The following is an 18,435-nucleotide window of genomic DNA, read 5'->3' on the forward strand; positions in this document are numbered from 1 at the left end:
CAATAAGTTTAGGCTATATACTGATTAGATATTTAAAATCCCCCCTCCAAATGCAGGATCATAATTTCTATGGCTTTTTCATTTTGGGGGGGAAGCACAGCATAAAGCTGTACATACTTCCTTGTGTGTGTCTCTGTGTTAGGACAAGTATTAGACACTCTAACCCAGTGGTTCTCAACCAGGGGTACATGCACCCCTGGGGGTACACACAGGTCTTCCAGGAGGTACATCAGCTTACCTAGATATTTGCCTAATTTTACAACATGCTATATAAAAATTACTAGCAAAGTCAATGCAAACAAAAATTTCATACAGACAATGGCTTGTTTAAACTGCTCTATATACTATTATACGGTAAGTGTCACACTGAAATGTTAGTACAATATTTATATTCCAATCAATTTATTTTATAATTATATGGTAAAAATGAGAAAGAAAATAGTTTTTCAGCAATACTGTGCTGTGACACTTTTGTATTTTTATGTCTGATTTTGTAAGCAAGTAGTATTTCAATGAGGTGACACTTGAGATACGCAAGACAAATCAGACTCGTGAAAGGGGTACAGTAGTCTGGAAAGGTTGAGAACCACGGCTTTGAGCCATGAGAGGTCACAGTAAAACTCTGTACTTAGATGCTTTATTCATCAACAATAGGCCTGATAAACCATTATTTGATTTTTAGAGTAAATTCAGTGCTTGTATAAGGTGTTGGATACTCAGCACAGGAAAAATGAGTTCAGTTTATTCATAGGACGGAGTGACAGCACAATATTCCCTCTACCACCTCTGCCAGTGAGCCTTAACTTTTCTCTGAGAGGATCACCTTCCTGGATGAGAAGATAGGTTAGTATCAGAGGCTTACTTAGTCTTTGTCTTCTCTCCACTGAAACTGCCAAGAGTGGTGGCTTGTTTCATAATATGGCCATTTGTCCACTAGGAGCTGACTGAAGCCACCAGCTCATTTCATATAGTCCACAGGCCATATGTGTGTGGCTGTCTTATGATGGTAACTTTTGGTCGCTACTGATCCAGACCACCCATCTGAACCCATCACCTGGCAGGGAAAAGCCTCTATTGTATGTTACCCATACACCACAACATATTGATTTTAAAGCACATAAATCTTTTACAAAACACTAAATTCTGTGGCTTACTAAAGAACATTCTTGTTAAACAGACATACTTCCAAAATTGGGGGGAGGAGGAAAAAACTAGTGTAATAAAAAAAAGGATACATTTTCAGTAGCAGGGATCTATATACACAATGGCCCATGGATATCATGATTTTAAAAATAGTTATAATTGTGTTTTTAACAAAGGGAGCCTCTAAAAATCCCCAAAGCTATCTAAAATAAATAGATCACCAAAAAACAACAAACCTAAAGAGCCCTGCCTTGTTTCCCTCTGATAATACAAATCTCACCACTGTTTCAGTACAAGAACACTATTTGTGTTACCAATGGGAAAAGCAAACACCAAACAAACTCACAATGGTTAGAAAAACAAAACAGCCATTCACATATATGGACTTGCTTTGATGACTATATTTCTGGGTGTCTATTGTATGCAAAGCTGCAAACCTTGGAAATCTTGCCTGTTTGCAGCTATCTGGTCAACCTGCCATGAAAGATGACAGACACGTCTTTTTACACCCCTCCACTTTGTTTTTTAAAAGAGAAAATGGCTCTGCTAAACTGGAAGCTGAAAATTTGTCTCTCAAATGCCCTCCTTTTAGTTCTAAAGTTTCCTTTGTTCAAAATAAATTTGGCATCTCCTCACTTGTGTTGTTGAAAGTTACTTATCTCAGGAATAAAGAAAAAATAATGAAGTTATAGAAAGAATGATTGAATCCCACAGCATTTTAAATTTCCTGCAGCAATAGTTTTTGTTCCTCTTATTTTGGGTCTTCATCACACATTTGGCCCTTGGCAATTGAGAAGTATAGGTGGAAAAGTGATTTCAAGGCTACATTCCTTAAAAACAACTCCTTCAACCTTATTCTATGCCCACACTTTTCTGCCATATACAGTAGATTTTAACAGCAAGGCAGATTACCCTATCCTGGCCAAGATCCAAAACTTGGAGAAAATGCCTTTAATTAAAAAACAGACACTATCGCTATTTTATTGTACTGTTCCAAAGCACTATATTACTGAAGTGGATTTAGTTTCAAGAGAAGCGTAAGATTTACAGGCAATGTAACCATGATGTGATCTAGCTTCTTTTACTTTTTTAAAGTAAAGTGTCCTGAGAGTCTTCATGTGGTTTCGAAATTGGTTCCTTCGTGCAGGCAATAAACTGTTTCCATGGAAAGTTTCCTTTGGATTGGCTGCACATATACAAGACTACTAATCCAGGACTTTATTAGGTCAGCGCGTCTGCCTCTCTAATTTCTTCAGGAGCCTTTGACTTGATGGACATTGATGGCTTAGGCAGAATTATTATAGGCTTCCAAAGCAAAGATTGCTTGAGAATTCTTGAAGTAGTTCTTGAGATAATAAATGGTATTTTAACAGTCCTCAAGGAGTTGTTTTAAACATCTTTTTTGTAAAGTCTACCCTTATGAAATCATAGCTAATAATGGTTCTGAAGACATTAGAGTCACCTGACACCATTCACCAAGTGTGAACTTTCTTTTGTTAACAGGTCACTCAAGAAAAGGGAACAGACAGAGACAATGCAGTTTGTGGTTAACTGTCTCCAGCTGCTCATTCAATGGAGGACTGATCCTGTGAGTTGCCCTGTACCCTTTTCTCCCATTTATTACCCTTGGGCTTGAGAGTGGTCAGTACAACACAGGGACAGGCCCTTGCTTATGGGAAGCAAGTCACACAAATAAAGGGCAGCAGAATACAAATAAAGACTTACTAACCCAAGATTAACCCTCACTCGGACAGGGGGCAATTATTTTTTGGTAGCAGGTGGGATAAAGATTAGTTAACAAAATTCACTCTAAGGATAATTTCCCCTTTATGGAATGCCATGTGCGCCCTCCTCCATAAACAAGAGTATGTATTGTAATTAACAAAGGACACATGCTATTTATAACTGGGATGCCTTTTGGTGGCTTCCTTGCCTTCAGTCCAGACATTTTACAAATATGTTTGCAGAGAGGAGTTATGGCCCTTTAGAATCGGCCAATGATGGGAAAAAGGGGCTATATTTCTGAACAGCCTCCCCTCATCGGTACATGTTTTGTGAGCCAAGGTTAGAACATAAGCCCATCTTTCCAACCTAGCAATTTGAATGCACCTTCCAATTTATTTGGCACAATAAGGGATAGTTTCAATACCAAACCAGATGGGGGATTTGCACTGTTTTACAGAGATGATTAGGTGACAACAATTGTCTCCAACGCTGCTCAGTCTTAACTCTGAAAGCCTGAGACTGTAGCTATGAAAGAGTAAAACTCCAAGTAGCACCCTTCACTAAGCATGCTTACGCTTTACTAGAAGTACAGTGTTGTTACCAAAGTATCACTCACTCACTCACTCCAAATCAGCAATTCAGTGAACAAAACAGGGGTTGTTTTACCTTTAATTCCGTCAAAAGGTCTGCCTTTTCTTTTTGAGGATCTTTGAACGTTTTTCACTGTGAGATGTAAAGTCATAAAACCTGGGGTTTTAGCAATAAAAGTTTGATACCCTATGTTACACTATCATAGATAAAATCTTTTTTGACCAGTCCCACACACAAAAAAGGCCAGAGACTGCTAGAAATCCCTCCCAAAGCACCACCTTTGAAGTTCCAATTCTCTGCAATTCTTCTATTGAGTTGATGTTCAGGGTCCTGAAGGGTATCAGCTTATGTGAAAAAATTCACCCTGATTTATAACATTTTCCTAGGGCTGCTACGGGCAGAGAAGATTTCCCTACTACTTCTATAAAATGTGAATGGTACAAATATGATTAGACAGATCCAAAGAAAACACATTTAGAGAATCAAGTCCACTCCACTGTAAGGGTAGAACAGTACATTTTCTATTGTTTTGTCCAGATGTAATGTTTCAAGAAATGGGTCTGTGATCCATTTCTTTGGGAGACCCTGGCACAGGCTACCGGTGCCCATACAGAACAATTTTTCCTGCTAGCCAGACATATGTTCCCTTTCTTGATTTCCTCCTACATAAAGGGCCTTTTATCATCCTATCAAATCCTATTCCCTTAGTGGTTATAGCCATTACCTGCTTGCATGGTGGTCCATCCATTATCATTTAGGTAAGCTATACGTACTGAACATTCCTAGTCTACTCCAGTCAGCACCCTTGTCTGTTTGGTTACTTTCTTCTGAACTTCCTCCAATATTTTTTCAGTTTGCCTGTTTATGAAATGGCCAGACTCAAGCAATGTATTCCAAAACAGATACACCAGACCCTATAGCTGGACCTCCACTACTTACTCTAATTAGTCACCCCCTGCATGTGCAGCCCATAATGAGAATAGCCCTTTCTGATGACAGGTAACATTCCAAACTCTTATTTAAGTTGCTGTCTGCTATCACTTCAGCATTGCCGGTTTTCCAGGTTTTGGTCACCCATTGATGATTTTGGTGTTACGTAGTCTGCCTACAATTCTGGCCTCTGTATTACAAACACTACTTACAGCAGTGATCCTGTCCAAGGGCACATTTGCATACTTCATTAGTGTGCTGTTCATTCCTTCTGTTAACCTTTCACATGAGGATTTTACATTAAACCAGACTGAACACAGACAGATGCAGTAGTCTGCTAGATACCCAGATTTGATATACTCTATTTATCACATCATTACCCGTTGACTAAAGGACCATGAACAGTTTTTATTCTGCCATCTTATACAAAATATATTTTTTTAAAATACAGAATCTCAGGTCCTCTCTTATTAAGAAAGGAAGTGCTGTCATCTGTCAACTTTATTCAATAGCTGAGAAAACAGGAATTCTCCAGTACAAAATCTGATGGCTGACAACCAAGGTATTTTGCTCTCATTTAGTCTCCCAGAATGTTAAAGCTTGTTGAAAAATCCTAACTATGCGGTATTTCCTTGAAGCTATTTTATAACCCCACACTGATTGAGATATGTTACAATTTTTGTGATTCTCTAACTGCAACCCCTGTGTCTCACACTAATAATATTACTGAACCATCTTCTGTTGGTGAGAAACATGCTTTCAAGCTTACACAGGAGCTCTTCACAGCTATAGCTCAGTGTAAGCTTGAAAGCTTGTCTCTCTCGCCAGCAGAAGATGGTCCAATAAAAGATATTACCTCACGCACCTTGTCTCTCTAACATCCAGGGACCAATATGGATACAACAACACTGCATACAACAATAATACTCGGCACTTAACACCTTCAAAATGCTGTATCCTTAGCTAATCATCACAATACCCCTTGTGAGGTAGGTTAATAGTGGCCCCACTTTTACAGAGGAAGACAGATGCTCCTGCCAGGAACAACCACTGAACTCTATGAAAGTTATAGCTACTTAGAGCAGGGCTGAATTTGGCAAAGAGACATTAAGATAGATTGTAGCCAAGCTACAAAGCAAATCTGTGGCAGAGTTGGGAGTGAAACTCAAGAATTTCTGGTTCACAGTGCCCCCAATGCTTTTCATTATTTTTGTTTACTTTGATGGCAAGCCTTCCAGTTTTCCAGTGTTTGATTTTGCCTTCATCTTACACAGCATCTCAGCTTCTCCTTTAGTTTCATGTTTTGGAATAAGTTTTCTTCCAAATACCCAAATTTGAAATTGGCCAGGTTCCTCAATCTGAAGGAATTATGTCACTTCTGTTACTTGATCAGAATGCCAAAATAATTTTTCTGTATCACTTTCATAGTGAATGTTATATGTCTGTGACATCTTAGACTGGAATCAAGAGTGTACACTTCTTAGAATCGAGTTTTAATTTTCTTAAATTCCAATTCATTCAAGACTGGGATTACTCAAATATTGCTGATGTCAAACTAGCTAGGAAGTCTATATATCTGTATCCCACCTCCTCCTCCAAACATTCTGTTTTAGCTACTGTACATTACATCTTTGGGAAAATACCCATAACAAATTAAGCTGTATTATTCAGAAGAGTTGTCAGTCATGACAATACCTTTTGTTTTACATAAGTAGTATTCTACCAGTACTAAGATTTCTTCTTAGAATGTAACAGATCAATATACCTGTGACTCTGGCCCAATTGCTATGCAAAGTCTCTGATAACTATTACAAATTGAATTTGTATTGCATAGCTTCAGATACTTGTGGAAAAGGCTTTATTGTTATGCTTTCAGAGCAATATACTGTATATGGTAAAATCAAAAAAGTATTTTGGGAATTAAAAAAAATACAAAAGTAATCCTTAGAAGAGATCGTTGTGGGGAGACCAAAAAAGTTGGATACTTTTGATATGCCAGAGCATTTATAAGGGTTCATAAAAGTCATTGTACAATAAATTTATTCTAATAGCTTTGGATGCTCAATCCGTGTAATAGTCCAGTCTGGCTTCACTCCTTCTGTAAATTCCCTTCGGAACCTAGGAAAAGCATCACAAATAAGAGTTGTTAAAACTCATGTAATCTTTTAAAGAGCTGCTAATGCTATTGAGAAAACTTGGCAAAACATTTTACTTAGTTATTCCTATATCATTTTCTCTCTCTCTTCCCCCATCCTTTGATATTATGAAAGCCAGAAGCTTTATAAGAGCTCATTAGATGCCACTGCTTATTCTCCAAATGGAGGACTGTGATCTCAAAACTATTTCTACGACAAAAGACTGATCCAAAGCCTATTGAAGTCAACAGGAGTCTTTCCACTAACTTAGTGGACTTTGGCTCAGGCCATAAGCGAGGGATAAAACAACATGAGCGGAGGAAGTCTTAAGACCCCTGTTTTCAAGTTAATACCCTCAAAATCCCAGAAAGCGATCTATAGGAAAATTAGTTTTTAATTTAAAGGTTTCATTTTTCCATGAGGCATCAGAAAATCAATGTAGTAAGCAGGTACTTTTTACCCAGAGATATTTGTTTTAGGCATTAAAAAAAAAAAAAAAAAAAATCACTGAATAATATGAAGTTAGTAGATCTTTTCAGAGATTAAATCAGATATAGCACAAAACTGAATCCTTCTACACATTTGAATCATTTGAATTCTACAGTTGTTTGAAAGAATGTTAACAGCCAACCCACATTGTAAAAGCTTTCTCTCTTTAATGTTGGAACCTTTTAGTACCTGCTTTTCTGAATTTGTAAGATTTTTTTATAGGTATTTTAAGTGAAGTCTTTAGTTTCTAGCGCTGTTAACATAACATTTATGTGCCCAAGTCACCCACAGAACAGCAAAGACAGCAGCACTGTAATCCATATTGTCCTGCAAGTGTGTTCCAATCTTGGCCTAGGCAGAACCATCCCTAGACACCTAGCTGTGATCGCAATAGGGCTTTACAAAAGAGTTTGAAGTCTCTCTGCCCTTTTGGGCCCCGACTTCTGCTGAAAATGCCAGAAAGAACGTCAATTCAGATGATTTATTAGGACACCAGATCACTCACAAGCTCTCCCAAGAAGTCAGGACTCTCAAAGAAAGCAAGACAAGACTCTAAGGTATGTGATAAATATGGCCAAGAGATGAACATAGGAAGAAAAGGAACAGGAGTACTCTCAAAGGGGTTTTATTGGTATTTTCTCTGGGCCTGAACCCTGTGTAGTTTCTCTTCTCTAAGTAAGTGTTTAGAAGAGAGCCACCCTATATCATAATTTAGGCAAAAAATATGACATTTCCGTTCCACTTTGAAAATATTCTCCAATATTGTAAAAATCATTTTGCCTAGAGTGCAAATGTTTTTCATATCTGACATTAGCACATTTTATAACCAGTATTATATAAGCACATTCCTATAAAAATACGTCCACTTGACCAGTGAGAACTCAGAGGATTTAGATCAGATCCACGTGAACTATTCAAACACCAGATGATGTTTGGATTGTTCTAACTTCCTTCAGAAAGCATTCAGTTAAATCTTTCATTTCTCACACACTATCTTCTCAAGCCAACTGCAATACTGACTCCTTTGCAGGACAGTGATGTTACAGCAGCCTCACAGAACAGGCAGATTTGGTTGTGCACTCAATCAAACTGCTGTTTGACTGAGTGCACAAAACTGGGATGTGGACTGATATGGGCCTCTTTCCAAAGGGAGGAGGGAATAAGGAGGGATCAGAAAGTTTGTGACATGCTAGTAGATTCATAAAGTGTAGTACAATTAGTCTGAAGTTAAGAAACAAGACGCTAATGTGACAACCTTAATTTTTTTTTTAAAGCTGCTGCCCAGAATAAAAATTAGGTTGGATGAGGGAACTCAGAAGGCCAAGATAAAATACAATCACAAGGAAAAAGATAGGCAGGCTTACTCATAGTTTGCTGTTAGAAGATGTTTAGTTTCTTTCACAGTTTCATCTCCAAATACAATCTGGAAAACTTTGGTTCCATCTGGAGCCTCATCAGGTAGGTCAGCACTAGTCAGATACCAGAAGCGCATCAGGATACTAACAAATTTTCTTCCTGTTAGAAAGAAAACAAAGCCATAAACCAACATTCCAGAATGTTGCATGTACCTCAGCAGTCTAATATTTTTACTTGCAAACCACTAAGTATTTACTAAGACTCCAAAAAAGCAACTGGCTATAGCCTAAAAGGAAGCACAAAAGAATAAGTAAAAGAAGGGGATACTTAAAATAATTCACCCTAAAGTCATCTTCATACGGTTTGGCAGGAGTAAAAAGAAAGTCATACCTTCCATAGAGAGGTGCATGGGAGCTTTCCTGGCACTGTATACAGTCACAATGAATGGAAGACTGGTGTTTTCCATGTTCTAGGATGACCCTTATTGTGATTGCATAGGTACTTAGAATGACAGGGAATGAGACTTGGAAAAGTAGGAATTATTAAAAAATAAAATAAGAGAAGCTCAATGTATTCGATAGCCTGAAATGAAGAGGTATGGATTGATGAGAACAAGATTCAGGAAAAGAACCATCCCAGCTGTGTTTTGTAATGAACCAATCATACAGTATTGGCATTTAACAAAATAAAGCAGATGGTTGTCAGTTTAAAAAAAAAAACATTAAGGTGTCCTGGAGCAGTGTGGAGATGCCATCACACTGTGTGGCATGAGATTACTTCTCTATGCTAAATATTCTCAGCCAGCCCAGGGGGAAGTTATGTTGTGCGACTGCTCCAGCATACAGCACTTATCAGTGGTACAATAGGACAGCAATCTGAGAGTGACTCAGACCATCTCCATTTCATGCTACATCTGATGCATTCCTTCATGGAGCAAACTTTCTGGAGGCAATAGGCAGGGATGGAACAGACATAGGACAGGAGATAGACAGTGAAGAGGAATGAATTACAAAGTCAGATGGAACATGAAGACAGAAAAATTGAGGTTTTGCAGTTAAACTTGAAAATTTGGTCTTAAACTTGATCCCTCATTTCCCATGCCAGCAGAAATTTGGAGCACTGCAGAGGCAGAGTGCTCAGCCCACATGGGAAAAGACAGACCTTACATCATCTTTCTGAGGCATAGCTTGGGCTGACAGAAGCAGCACCAACAAGCTCCAAAGAAAGTCACATGTAGTCATTCTCCAGCAGAAGAATGTCTGCCACAAGGCAAAATTTTTGGCAGGAGCACAGGGTGGGGAGAAGAGAAAGAATGAAAGAAAGGACAGAGACTAGAAGAAAAAATATATATACAAGAGAGGGGGCAGGAGTGCACACATAACCTGAGGGGACTTTTTTTTTGGGGGGGGGGGGGAGGAGTAGAGAGGAATGAGTGGAAAATGTGGAAAATCCAAGTAAAGGAGAATGAGAAAAACCTGCACAGGCATCAAGGTGGTACAATGACTCATACTAACAATAGTTTATAGTGAGACCAAATTAGTACAGAAAGAGCGCTTTGAATGCTACTTCAAGGAATGAGAAATAGGAATCATGAACACCTTTGTAACTAGAAAAGCTGCAAAAAGCCAAATTATGACAAAAGTCTTTGTCTATGCTAGGTAAATGTTCCAGCATTCTATACATACCACTGTCATCATAGTAAATGCCAATATCTCCTGCTGTTGTATACATTATTTCATCCACATCAGCAGCCAGAGCATTCCTGTGGTTTTTAGACAGTGAAGAAAGCTTCTCCTCCAACACTTGAAGTACCTGAATTTAAAGAAATTGCAGCTTTTGTTAACCCTACAGTTCACTAGACAATCAAAACCAATGATCTTGTAAGCTTTGTAACAATCCAGTATTAATCTGTTTTGCCCATATACAGTGATGTGGCTTACAAATACTTTAATAGATGTAAGATAGTCTATTATAACGAGAATATTGTTCATCAAAAAAGAAATACATCCCGTATTATTTCCTTCTGACTGAAGAATCATTAAATATAAAAAGTTACATCAATGCAACATGTAAATGCATGAGAGTCCAGAAGTGAAAAAGAATTAAAATACTCACAGTAACTTTAACTCACATTGCACAGGATACATTTAACACAAACTAATTAAACCAGAATCTCCAAATTCTATACAAAAAGGTACATCTGAAGAACATTACAATTGCAAAGTGAAACACTCAAGTCAGGAAGCATCAGTTAAGGTTGTTCTCAATACCTGAACTCTGCACCCCCCCTTCCATTTAACCTTCTCTCTGCTCCCTTCTATCTATATTTAAGTTTTGTACCACACTCATCACTATGGTATGTAAGTGTCGTTATGCTTTTATGCATTACAGTTGTCTCTAATTACAAAATTATACATTAATTGCACTGGACCGTTTTCTCATTCAGTGCACAGGTCGGACAGGGCACAGCGAGTGAATCAGATGTTTAATATTTATTTTTAAACTCATCCTTCAGTGACTGGACCTTTGCCTTTTTTCTCAAACCTCCCTTCCTGATTTGTTCACACTGTGATAGTGGCAAATTGAGTTTATCTTAAAACAAGGCATGGATACACAAAGTCCATGCCCCATTTACAATTTTCCACACCACATTCACGGAGCACCATCCAACCTGCAAAAGATTGTCTTTGAACAAGAAGTGTACTAGCTGGCCCTTACTACAATCATGGTTTCACAGTCTCAGTCTGTGCCACCTTGGGTCATACATGGGCTCCTGATAATTGCTTCCCTTTCTCCTCCTTTGTTGGGTAGCTCCCCATTTCTTCCCCCTCTGATTGTGGGTGGCTTCCCTTCACTCACTGAACCCATGGAGTTTGGGGTGGGAGGAGGAAGGGGAGATGTTATTTTGAAACAACTCACTAGGAACAAGCTCACATTTCACTGCTACCTCTACTCACGGGGAGAAGGCAAGATGGTCAATTGGCACTACACCACAGTGGCATTAGTGTTCTCTCTGTAAGAATAATCTCTATAGGCATGAGGACAACAGGCAGCCCACTCTACTAACATACAGCTCTCCCATGAGACTCTTCTGGATCTGAGACACTGCTCTCCAGAGGTTACCATGAAAACAATCCCAGTGGTTCAAAATTCACATCAACAGTTAAAATTGGCCAGTCTGGCTATATCCCTGAGGCCCTGATGCAAGACTGAGGTCTCTAACTGGGGGATGCACATTCGGCAGGACTATGTAGCTCACCTACAGTTTTGGCGCTAGTTAATGGTATTGGTGGTCACATAGTCGGAACTTCCACTCAGTCGCCCCATGTGAATAGAAGTTTGTAAGTCTGCCCTTGTTAACCACCCTCTCCTGCAATGACTATATTTTGAATCCCTTTTTGATGACTGAGTGGACTCTTCTGGCAACTGCTCCATTGTCCTAATGGTAAGAGCAATTGGACAATTTTCCTTACACAGTAACTGATCATGCCCTTACAGATAAGCTTGTCCTCCTTTAGTTTAATGTTTAGACTAAGACTAACATTCTCCTGATTTTTATTAAAGGAGTTCGTCTCCAGTTACATCAAATTGGTATTATTTGTGTTTATTAACAAGCTAACTTCACTTTTCATGACTGGGTACTTACTGGCAGATTAGAGAGTGGGACAGAGAAATATTTTTCATTCTGTGCTGGAGATTTTCGAAGAGAAATAAAATAGATTCTTTACCTCTTTTGATACAAATTCCTCCACCAGATCAAGTTTACATTGAGACAGGAGCTTTGAAACAAGAGCAAAGGCCTGCAAAACAGAAAAATACATGAGCAAACTTTCCACTAATTCCAGATCAGCTCATTTTCCAGTAATGACCTTTGCTTATAAGACAAGTGCACTTAAGTGTTCTGCAACTTAAGATTCCTGATGTGAGTCACTTTATGTTCTTGCAAAGAAACAGCCAGCATGCTAAGTTTGTATTGTAGAGAGATCTGTGATTCAGCTTCTCTCCCCTTAAGTGAAAGATGTTCCTTGCTGCATACAACCAACTCTGTAAGGCATTTTCAGTGTCTGAAGACTACGAACCATAAAATGAAATAATGGAAATGTTGATTTTGTTTCTTTGACTTATAGGATAAGTTACCAGAGCTTTCATTGCAGAAAGAAAAGTAGTTTGAAAGGTATGACTTTAATAATGGTTTCTTATCTAAAAGATCTAGCCTTTTTGATAATAGGGCTAACTTATTTTCAGATCACGATGACCTAAGTCTCTATTAATAAAGACTTGTTTTCAGTGTCTCTTAGTTAGGTCAAGAGTTATGTACATCCTACCTATCTTAGTCTGGTCTCTGGCTTTGTCTTCCCACCCCATACCCAAAAAAATTCATGAAGACCAGTCTTTGATTACTAAGATATAGCTATCTATCTATAATTATTGTTTGGGATATTCTCTGAAAACCATGAGACTTGACCACCCTAATTTTGCTGATATTGTTTCATATGGTGGTGGTGCTTTGTACTCAAACAGCTCATTTGTCAAGCATTAACTGTACTTGTAGTTTTACAACAAAAAATAAAATAATGGCGTTCAGACAGAAAAAAAGCTGCTATACTGCTGCATCTTATGCACTATGAGTAAGAGGTATTGCAAGATGTACAGGCAAATGAGGTTCTTTAGCATCCATGGAGGGCAGACTGCTTTCTCCCAGCATGTAGTGGGAGAAAGATACAAAAGATGGCTGTTGAAGCAGATTTGTACCAAGGAAATGGAGCAAGAGTGAGTGGCAGAGTTGGTGCAGAGATGTGTAGGGCTTGAACAGTGCCAGTTTCATCTCAGCATTGGGTCAAGTAGTTCTCTTGTCCTGTTTACATATATTTTTAGCAGTTTTTTAGGTTGATAGTCCTTTGGTAGGAAGGGTCCTATACAAAGGCAGGAATCAAAATCAGAAAGTACACATAGAAAAAGACTCAATAAATTATCCAGCTCCATCACATTGCTAGGACAGGACTCTTGCCTCCAGTATATTTTCCAGTATCTTGTTCCATCTAGTTTTAGGAGATCCATCTAATAGGACAGTGACCACTTTGCTTATGAAATTACTCCAGACCAGACCCCAACTGATATTTTTCCTGATGTTTAGCTTAAGTTTCACCCATTCTTAGTCTTTATCCCCTTATACCACCCTAATATCTCTCTCCATTCTAGAATGTGACAGCCTTAGAAGTATATGAAGGATGTGAATGCCTTCTCAGTATTCACACCACTCTTGAGTATCAAGTACTTTTTACACATCAACAAAAGCATAGTATAATTTCTCTCACATAAAGTTAGACTAGTTTCTCCTGTCCTCCCCTAGAAGCAGCTGGAAATGCCTTTCCCCACACTCTATCTTTCCATTGTGGCTGTGGGAAATCTAAGCTAAAGTAATAAGTTTGACTCTTTGGTCTGAAAATAGCCAAATCTGACTAGCCTCACTGCCTCTGGAAAAGAGGCAAAGTCTTGGGCCATCTGCCAAGAAAGCCATCTCTGTCTCATGCATGACTGCTTTACTTTTCCTACAAAACATAACCGCCAAGGAAGATATATATCTTGGGTGATTCCACAGGCCTTAAAGCTGACAACTAAAACCTTGAATATGACCTGTATTCTATGGGAAAGCCAATATAGTGAGCAGTGGACCAGGATGATCATAGAATCATAGAATATTAGAGTTGGAAGGGACCTCAGAGGTCATCTAGTCCAACCCCCTGCTCAAAGCAGAACTAACCTCAGCTATATCATCCCAGCCAGGGCTTTGTCAAGCCTCAGCTTAAAACCTCTGAAGATGGAGATTCCACCACCACCCTAGGTAACCCATTCCAGTGCTTCACCACCCGCCTAGTGAAAAACTTTTTCCTAATGTCCATCCTAGACCTCCCCAACTGCAACTTGAGACCATTGCTCCTTGTTCTGTCATCTGCCACCACCGAGAACAGTCTAGCCCCATCCTCCTTGGAACCCCCTTTCAGGTAGTTAAAAGCTGCTATCCAATCCCCCCTCATTCTTCTCTTTTGCAGACTAAACAAGCCCATTTTCCTTAGCCTCTCCTCATAAGTCCTGTGCTCCAGCCCCCTAATCATTTTTGTTGCCCTCCGCTGTACTCTCTCCAACTTGTCTACATCCTTTTTGTAGTGGGGGGCCCAAAACTGGACACAATACTCTAAATGCGGCCTCACCAAAGCCGAATAGAGGGGAATAATCACTTCCCGTGACCTGCTGGCAATGCTCCTCCTAATGCAGCCAAATATGCTATTAGCCTTCTTGACAACCAGGGCACACTGCTGACTCATATCCAGCTTTTTATCCACTGTTACCCCCAGGCCCTTTTCTGCAGAGTTGCTGCCTAGCTCGTCGGTCCCCAATCTATAGCTGTGCATGGGATTCTTCCTTCCTAAGCGGAGGACTCTGCACTTTTCTTTGTTGAACCTCATTAGGTTTCTTTTGGCCCAATCCTCCAGTTTGTTTAGGTCCTTCTGTATCCTATCCCTACCTTCCAGGGTATCTACCACTCCTCCCAGCTTAGTGTCATCCGCAAACTTGCTGAGGGTGCAATCTACCCCATCCTCCAGATCATTGATGAAGATGTTGAACAAAACCAGCCCCAGGACCGACCCTGGGGCACTCCGCTTGTGACTGGCTGCCAGCTAGACATGGAGCCATTGATCACTACTCGTTGAGCCCTATGCTCTAGCCAGTTCTCTATCCATTTTATAGTCCATTCATCCAACCCATACTTCTTTAACTTGCTGATAAGAATACTGTGAGAGACAGTATCAAAAGCTTTGCTAAAGTCAAGGTATATCACATCCACCGCCTTCCCTACATCCACAGAGCCAGTCACCTCATCATAGAAAGCAATCAGGTTGGTCAGGCATGACTTTCCCTTGGTGAATCCATGTTGACTGTTCCTGATCACCTTCCTCTCTTCTAAGTGCCTTAAAATGGATTCCTTAAGGACCTGCTCCATGATTTTTCCAGGGATTGAAGTGAGGCTGACTGATCTGTAGTTCCCTGGATCCTCTTTCCTCCCTTTTTTGAAGATGGGCACTATCTTTGCTTTTTTCCAGTCCTGAGGGAACTCCCCCTGTTGCCACGAGCTTTCAAAGATAATAGCCAATGGCTCTGAAATCACCTCAACCAACTCCCTCAGCACCCTCGGGTGCATAGCATCCGGCCCCATGGACTTGTGTATGTCCAATCCTTCTAAATAGTCTTGGACCTGTTCCTTCAGCACTGCGGGATGTTTGCCTCCTTCCCATTCTGTGCCACCCAGTGAAGCAGTCTGGGAGCTGATCTTGTCTGTGAAGACAGAGGCAAAAAAGGCATTGAGTACCTCAGCTTTCTCCACATCCTCTGTCACTAGGTTGCCTCCCTCATTCTCTAAGGGGCCCACACTCTCCCTAATCTTCCTCTTGTTGGGAACATGATGTGCTGGTTTGTTTTGCTGTGGCAACATGCTGCTGCATTCTGGACCAACTGAGGCTAGTCAGTGAACTACTAATACAGTGAAATGTAGCAGTCAAGTCTTGAGGTCACAAAGGCATGGATCACGGTGGTCAAGTCATTCTCCAGCAGTATGAGGTACAGGTGGAAAAAAAGTCACTTTTAGCAGCCATTGGTATCTAAGAATCCAGCGGAATCCAGCGGAAGTAAGGAGTTCAGCAGAACACAGAGGCTATGAACCAACTTGAGTACTTGAGAACAGACTCCCCTCAAAACAGAGTGATGCTACAGTGGTAGTGGTATGATGCCACATCCATCTTGCCTGCGTTCAGCTTCAGCCAGCTGCTTTTCCCCCACATGCTGATCTTGGCTAGACACCAAGAGAGCTGGACAATGGTTCACCTGGCATTGGAAGTAAATGAGCTATGCGGTGATCTGTGTGCTTCTGGAATTTGAGTCTATGGAGTCTCAGATCATCACACAGTGGCTTCATGCAGATGTTAAGTAGGATGAGGAAAGAACAGAGTTCTGTGGACCTGCACAACCAAGTGCTCTGATTGCAGAGGAATATTTGTCCACCATTACTCAGGGTACAGCCTAAAAGGAAGGACTCAGTGCTTTCCTGTTTACTGTTGCTTTATCTTTAAAGTGGGAGAGAAGTATATGTGATCAACAGGGCTGGATTAAGACAATCGGAGGTCCTAGGCAAACCTCACATGGCCCTGCCTCTGCTTGCAGGATAGTCACAGTCTGCCCCCCAACACAGCCATCTGTATGGGGCCACTACCTCTTCCCTTTGGATGAACGAGGCCTCCCCCCAGACCACCTATGATATACCAGAAGAAGGAGAAGTCAGTCACCACCTACCTAAGTGGAGGACATTGTATGTGTGGGGAGCTCCTCACTCCACTCAAACAGAGCCATAAGGAGGCAGAAGCAAAGGCTACCGCCATCTGAGTCTTCTGCTGAGGTGCCATCAGTGGGGGTTCCCAGAGAATCAAGTTTCAGAGTTAGCATAATAAGAAAGTGGGCAGGTGACATTCACAGAGCTAATGTCACAGGCTATCAGCAGACAGCAGTTAAACTTAGGTCATGTTTTCAAGGTTTTCTTCACAACCATAAGAAATAAAAACAAGATTTAAAAAAAAATATTAAGAATGAAAACCAAGATTCTATCATCAATCCAGGATCTGGAGCTCTATGCCTTAAATCCAGCCCCAGTGATCAATGGTGCCAACTACCAGGGGAGATCCAATAATGGCACATAATTCCCATTCTCTCAGTTATTTTAGCTGAACTACTAGTTTCTGTTGCTCTGCTCTGGACATCCTCCATTTTATCAGTATCTTTCCAGTAATGTAGCACCCAGAACTTTGAATGCAATATTCCAAGTGCTGTTGCAATAAGAATCATATTGAAGGGCCTCGGTGCCTCTCTGCTCTGTTGCCTTTGCAGCCTGAAATTGTATTAGCCTTTTCTGTTGCCTAATTGCACTGGAGCCAACCTTGGTGTGCTGTATTTATGTCTAACCCTGCATCATTCTCAAATGTTTTGTAATTGTTTTAATGTCTTACAATACACAGGAAAGGCTGTCAAAATTTTCAAATGTGGTTAAGGAGATAAATGAAAACTCCTATGGTGTCACTATCACAGCAATAATATCCCTCCCACAGGGATCCCACTACTGGGACAATATTAACAAAACACACAGTTCATCCCAAGTGAAGAAATCATCTGTCCCCAGAGACCATGGGCAGCAGTATTTAGTGGGGAAAGGGGGAAACAGATAGATTAGCAAAAAGTGAAGAAGCAGAGGGGAGCAAGTAGGGAGCAATGAGGAATAAAGGGCCAGGGCCACGTATGTCAAGGGGAAATGTGTGTGAGAGGGAGTGGGGAGCCACAGTCCAGGGCCAAGTATGTCAAGGGGGAGGGGGATGGGCCGGGCCACAGTCCCAGAGAGGGAACGGCTTTCACTGCACCCGCTGGGCTGGGGGTGGCAAGGCTCCTTGTATGATCGGTCGCACAGAGACCATGGGGCAAGCTGGTGAACAGGCCTTGCCCCGACAGAGCTGGGGGTCCCGGGCGATGGGGAGGGCAGGTAACGGGTCTCCCCCTACCACAGCGGGGGGCGGCCCCGGACTCACGTGCTTGGCCCCCTGGGTGAACTCCTCGACGCTGAACTCCTTGTCGAAGTAGGCCCGGATAAGGAAGTAGTAGAGCCTGGTGCGGATCCAGATGAAGGGGTTGGGAATCCCCACCACCACTACGCCCCGGCCCCCGCCTGCCCCCGACGGACCCTGCTGCCGGCTCTGCTCGTCGCTGCCGTAGAAGCGCGCGGGGGGGCGGGCTCCGGCCAGGGCAGCCAGGCCCCGCGGAACAGGCGGCTCCAGCTCCAGGCCGGGCCTAGCGCTGGCGGTGAGGAGGCGGCTAGAGAGGGCGTGGAGCGGCCCAGGGAGCCGCCGGAACCCCCTGGGCAGCGCCATCTTAGCGAGCCGAGCCGAGCCGCCCCGCAACCAGCCCTGACCCCGCCTGGTGCGCGCCGAAAGGGCCCCGGCCGGGAACCGGGGCCAGATAAAACCGGGCGAAGGGC

General features: G+C 41.4%; 1 protein-coding gene across 1 annotated transcript; it reads right to left on the reverse strand.

Annotated features, from left to right (window-relative positions):
• Positions 1-6,224: 6,224 nt before the first annotated feature.
• Positions 6,225-18,383, reverse strand: MAIP1 (matrix AAA peptidase interacting protein 1). The gene is made up of 5 exons (XM_067548959.1): positions 17,990-18,383; positions 12,098-12,169; positions 10,055-10,181; positions 8,378-8,528; positions 6,225-6,507 (listed from the first exon to the last, which is right to left on the reverse strand). Exons 1-5 carry the CDS (start codon positions 18,326-18,328, stop codon positions 6,429-6,431), a joined length of 768 nt encoding a protein of 255 aa, XP_067405060.1. The 5' UTR covers positions 18,329-18,383; the 3' UTR covers positions 6,225-6,428.
• Positions 18,384-18,435: the final 52 nt, after the last annotated feature.

The sequence above is a fragment of the Emydura macquarii genome, unplaced genomic scaffold (assembly GCF_026122565.2).
Source record: "Emydura macquarii macquarii isolate MOO-44397 ecotype Brisbane River unplaced genomic scaffold, CSIRO-AGI_Emac_v2 contig_1253, whole genome shotgun sequence".
NCBI classification, from domain to species: Eukaryota; Metazoa; Chordata; order Testudines; family Chelidae; genus Emydura; species Emydura macquarii.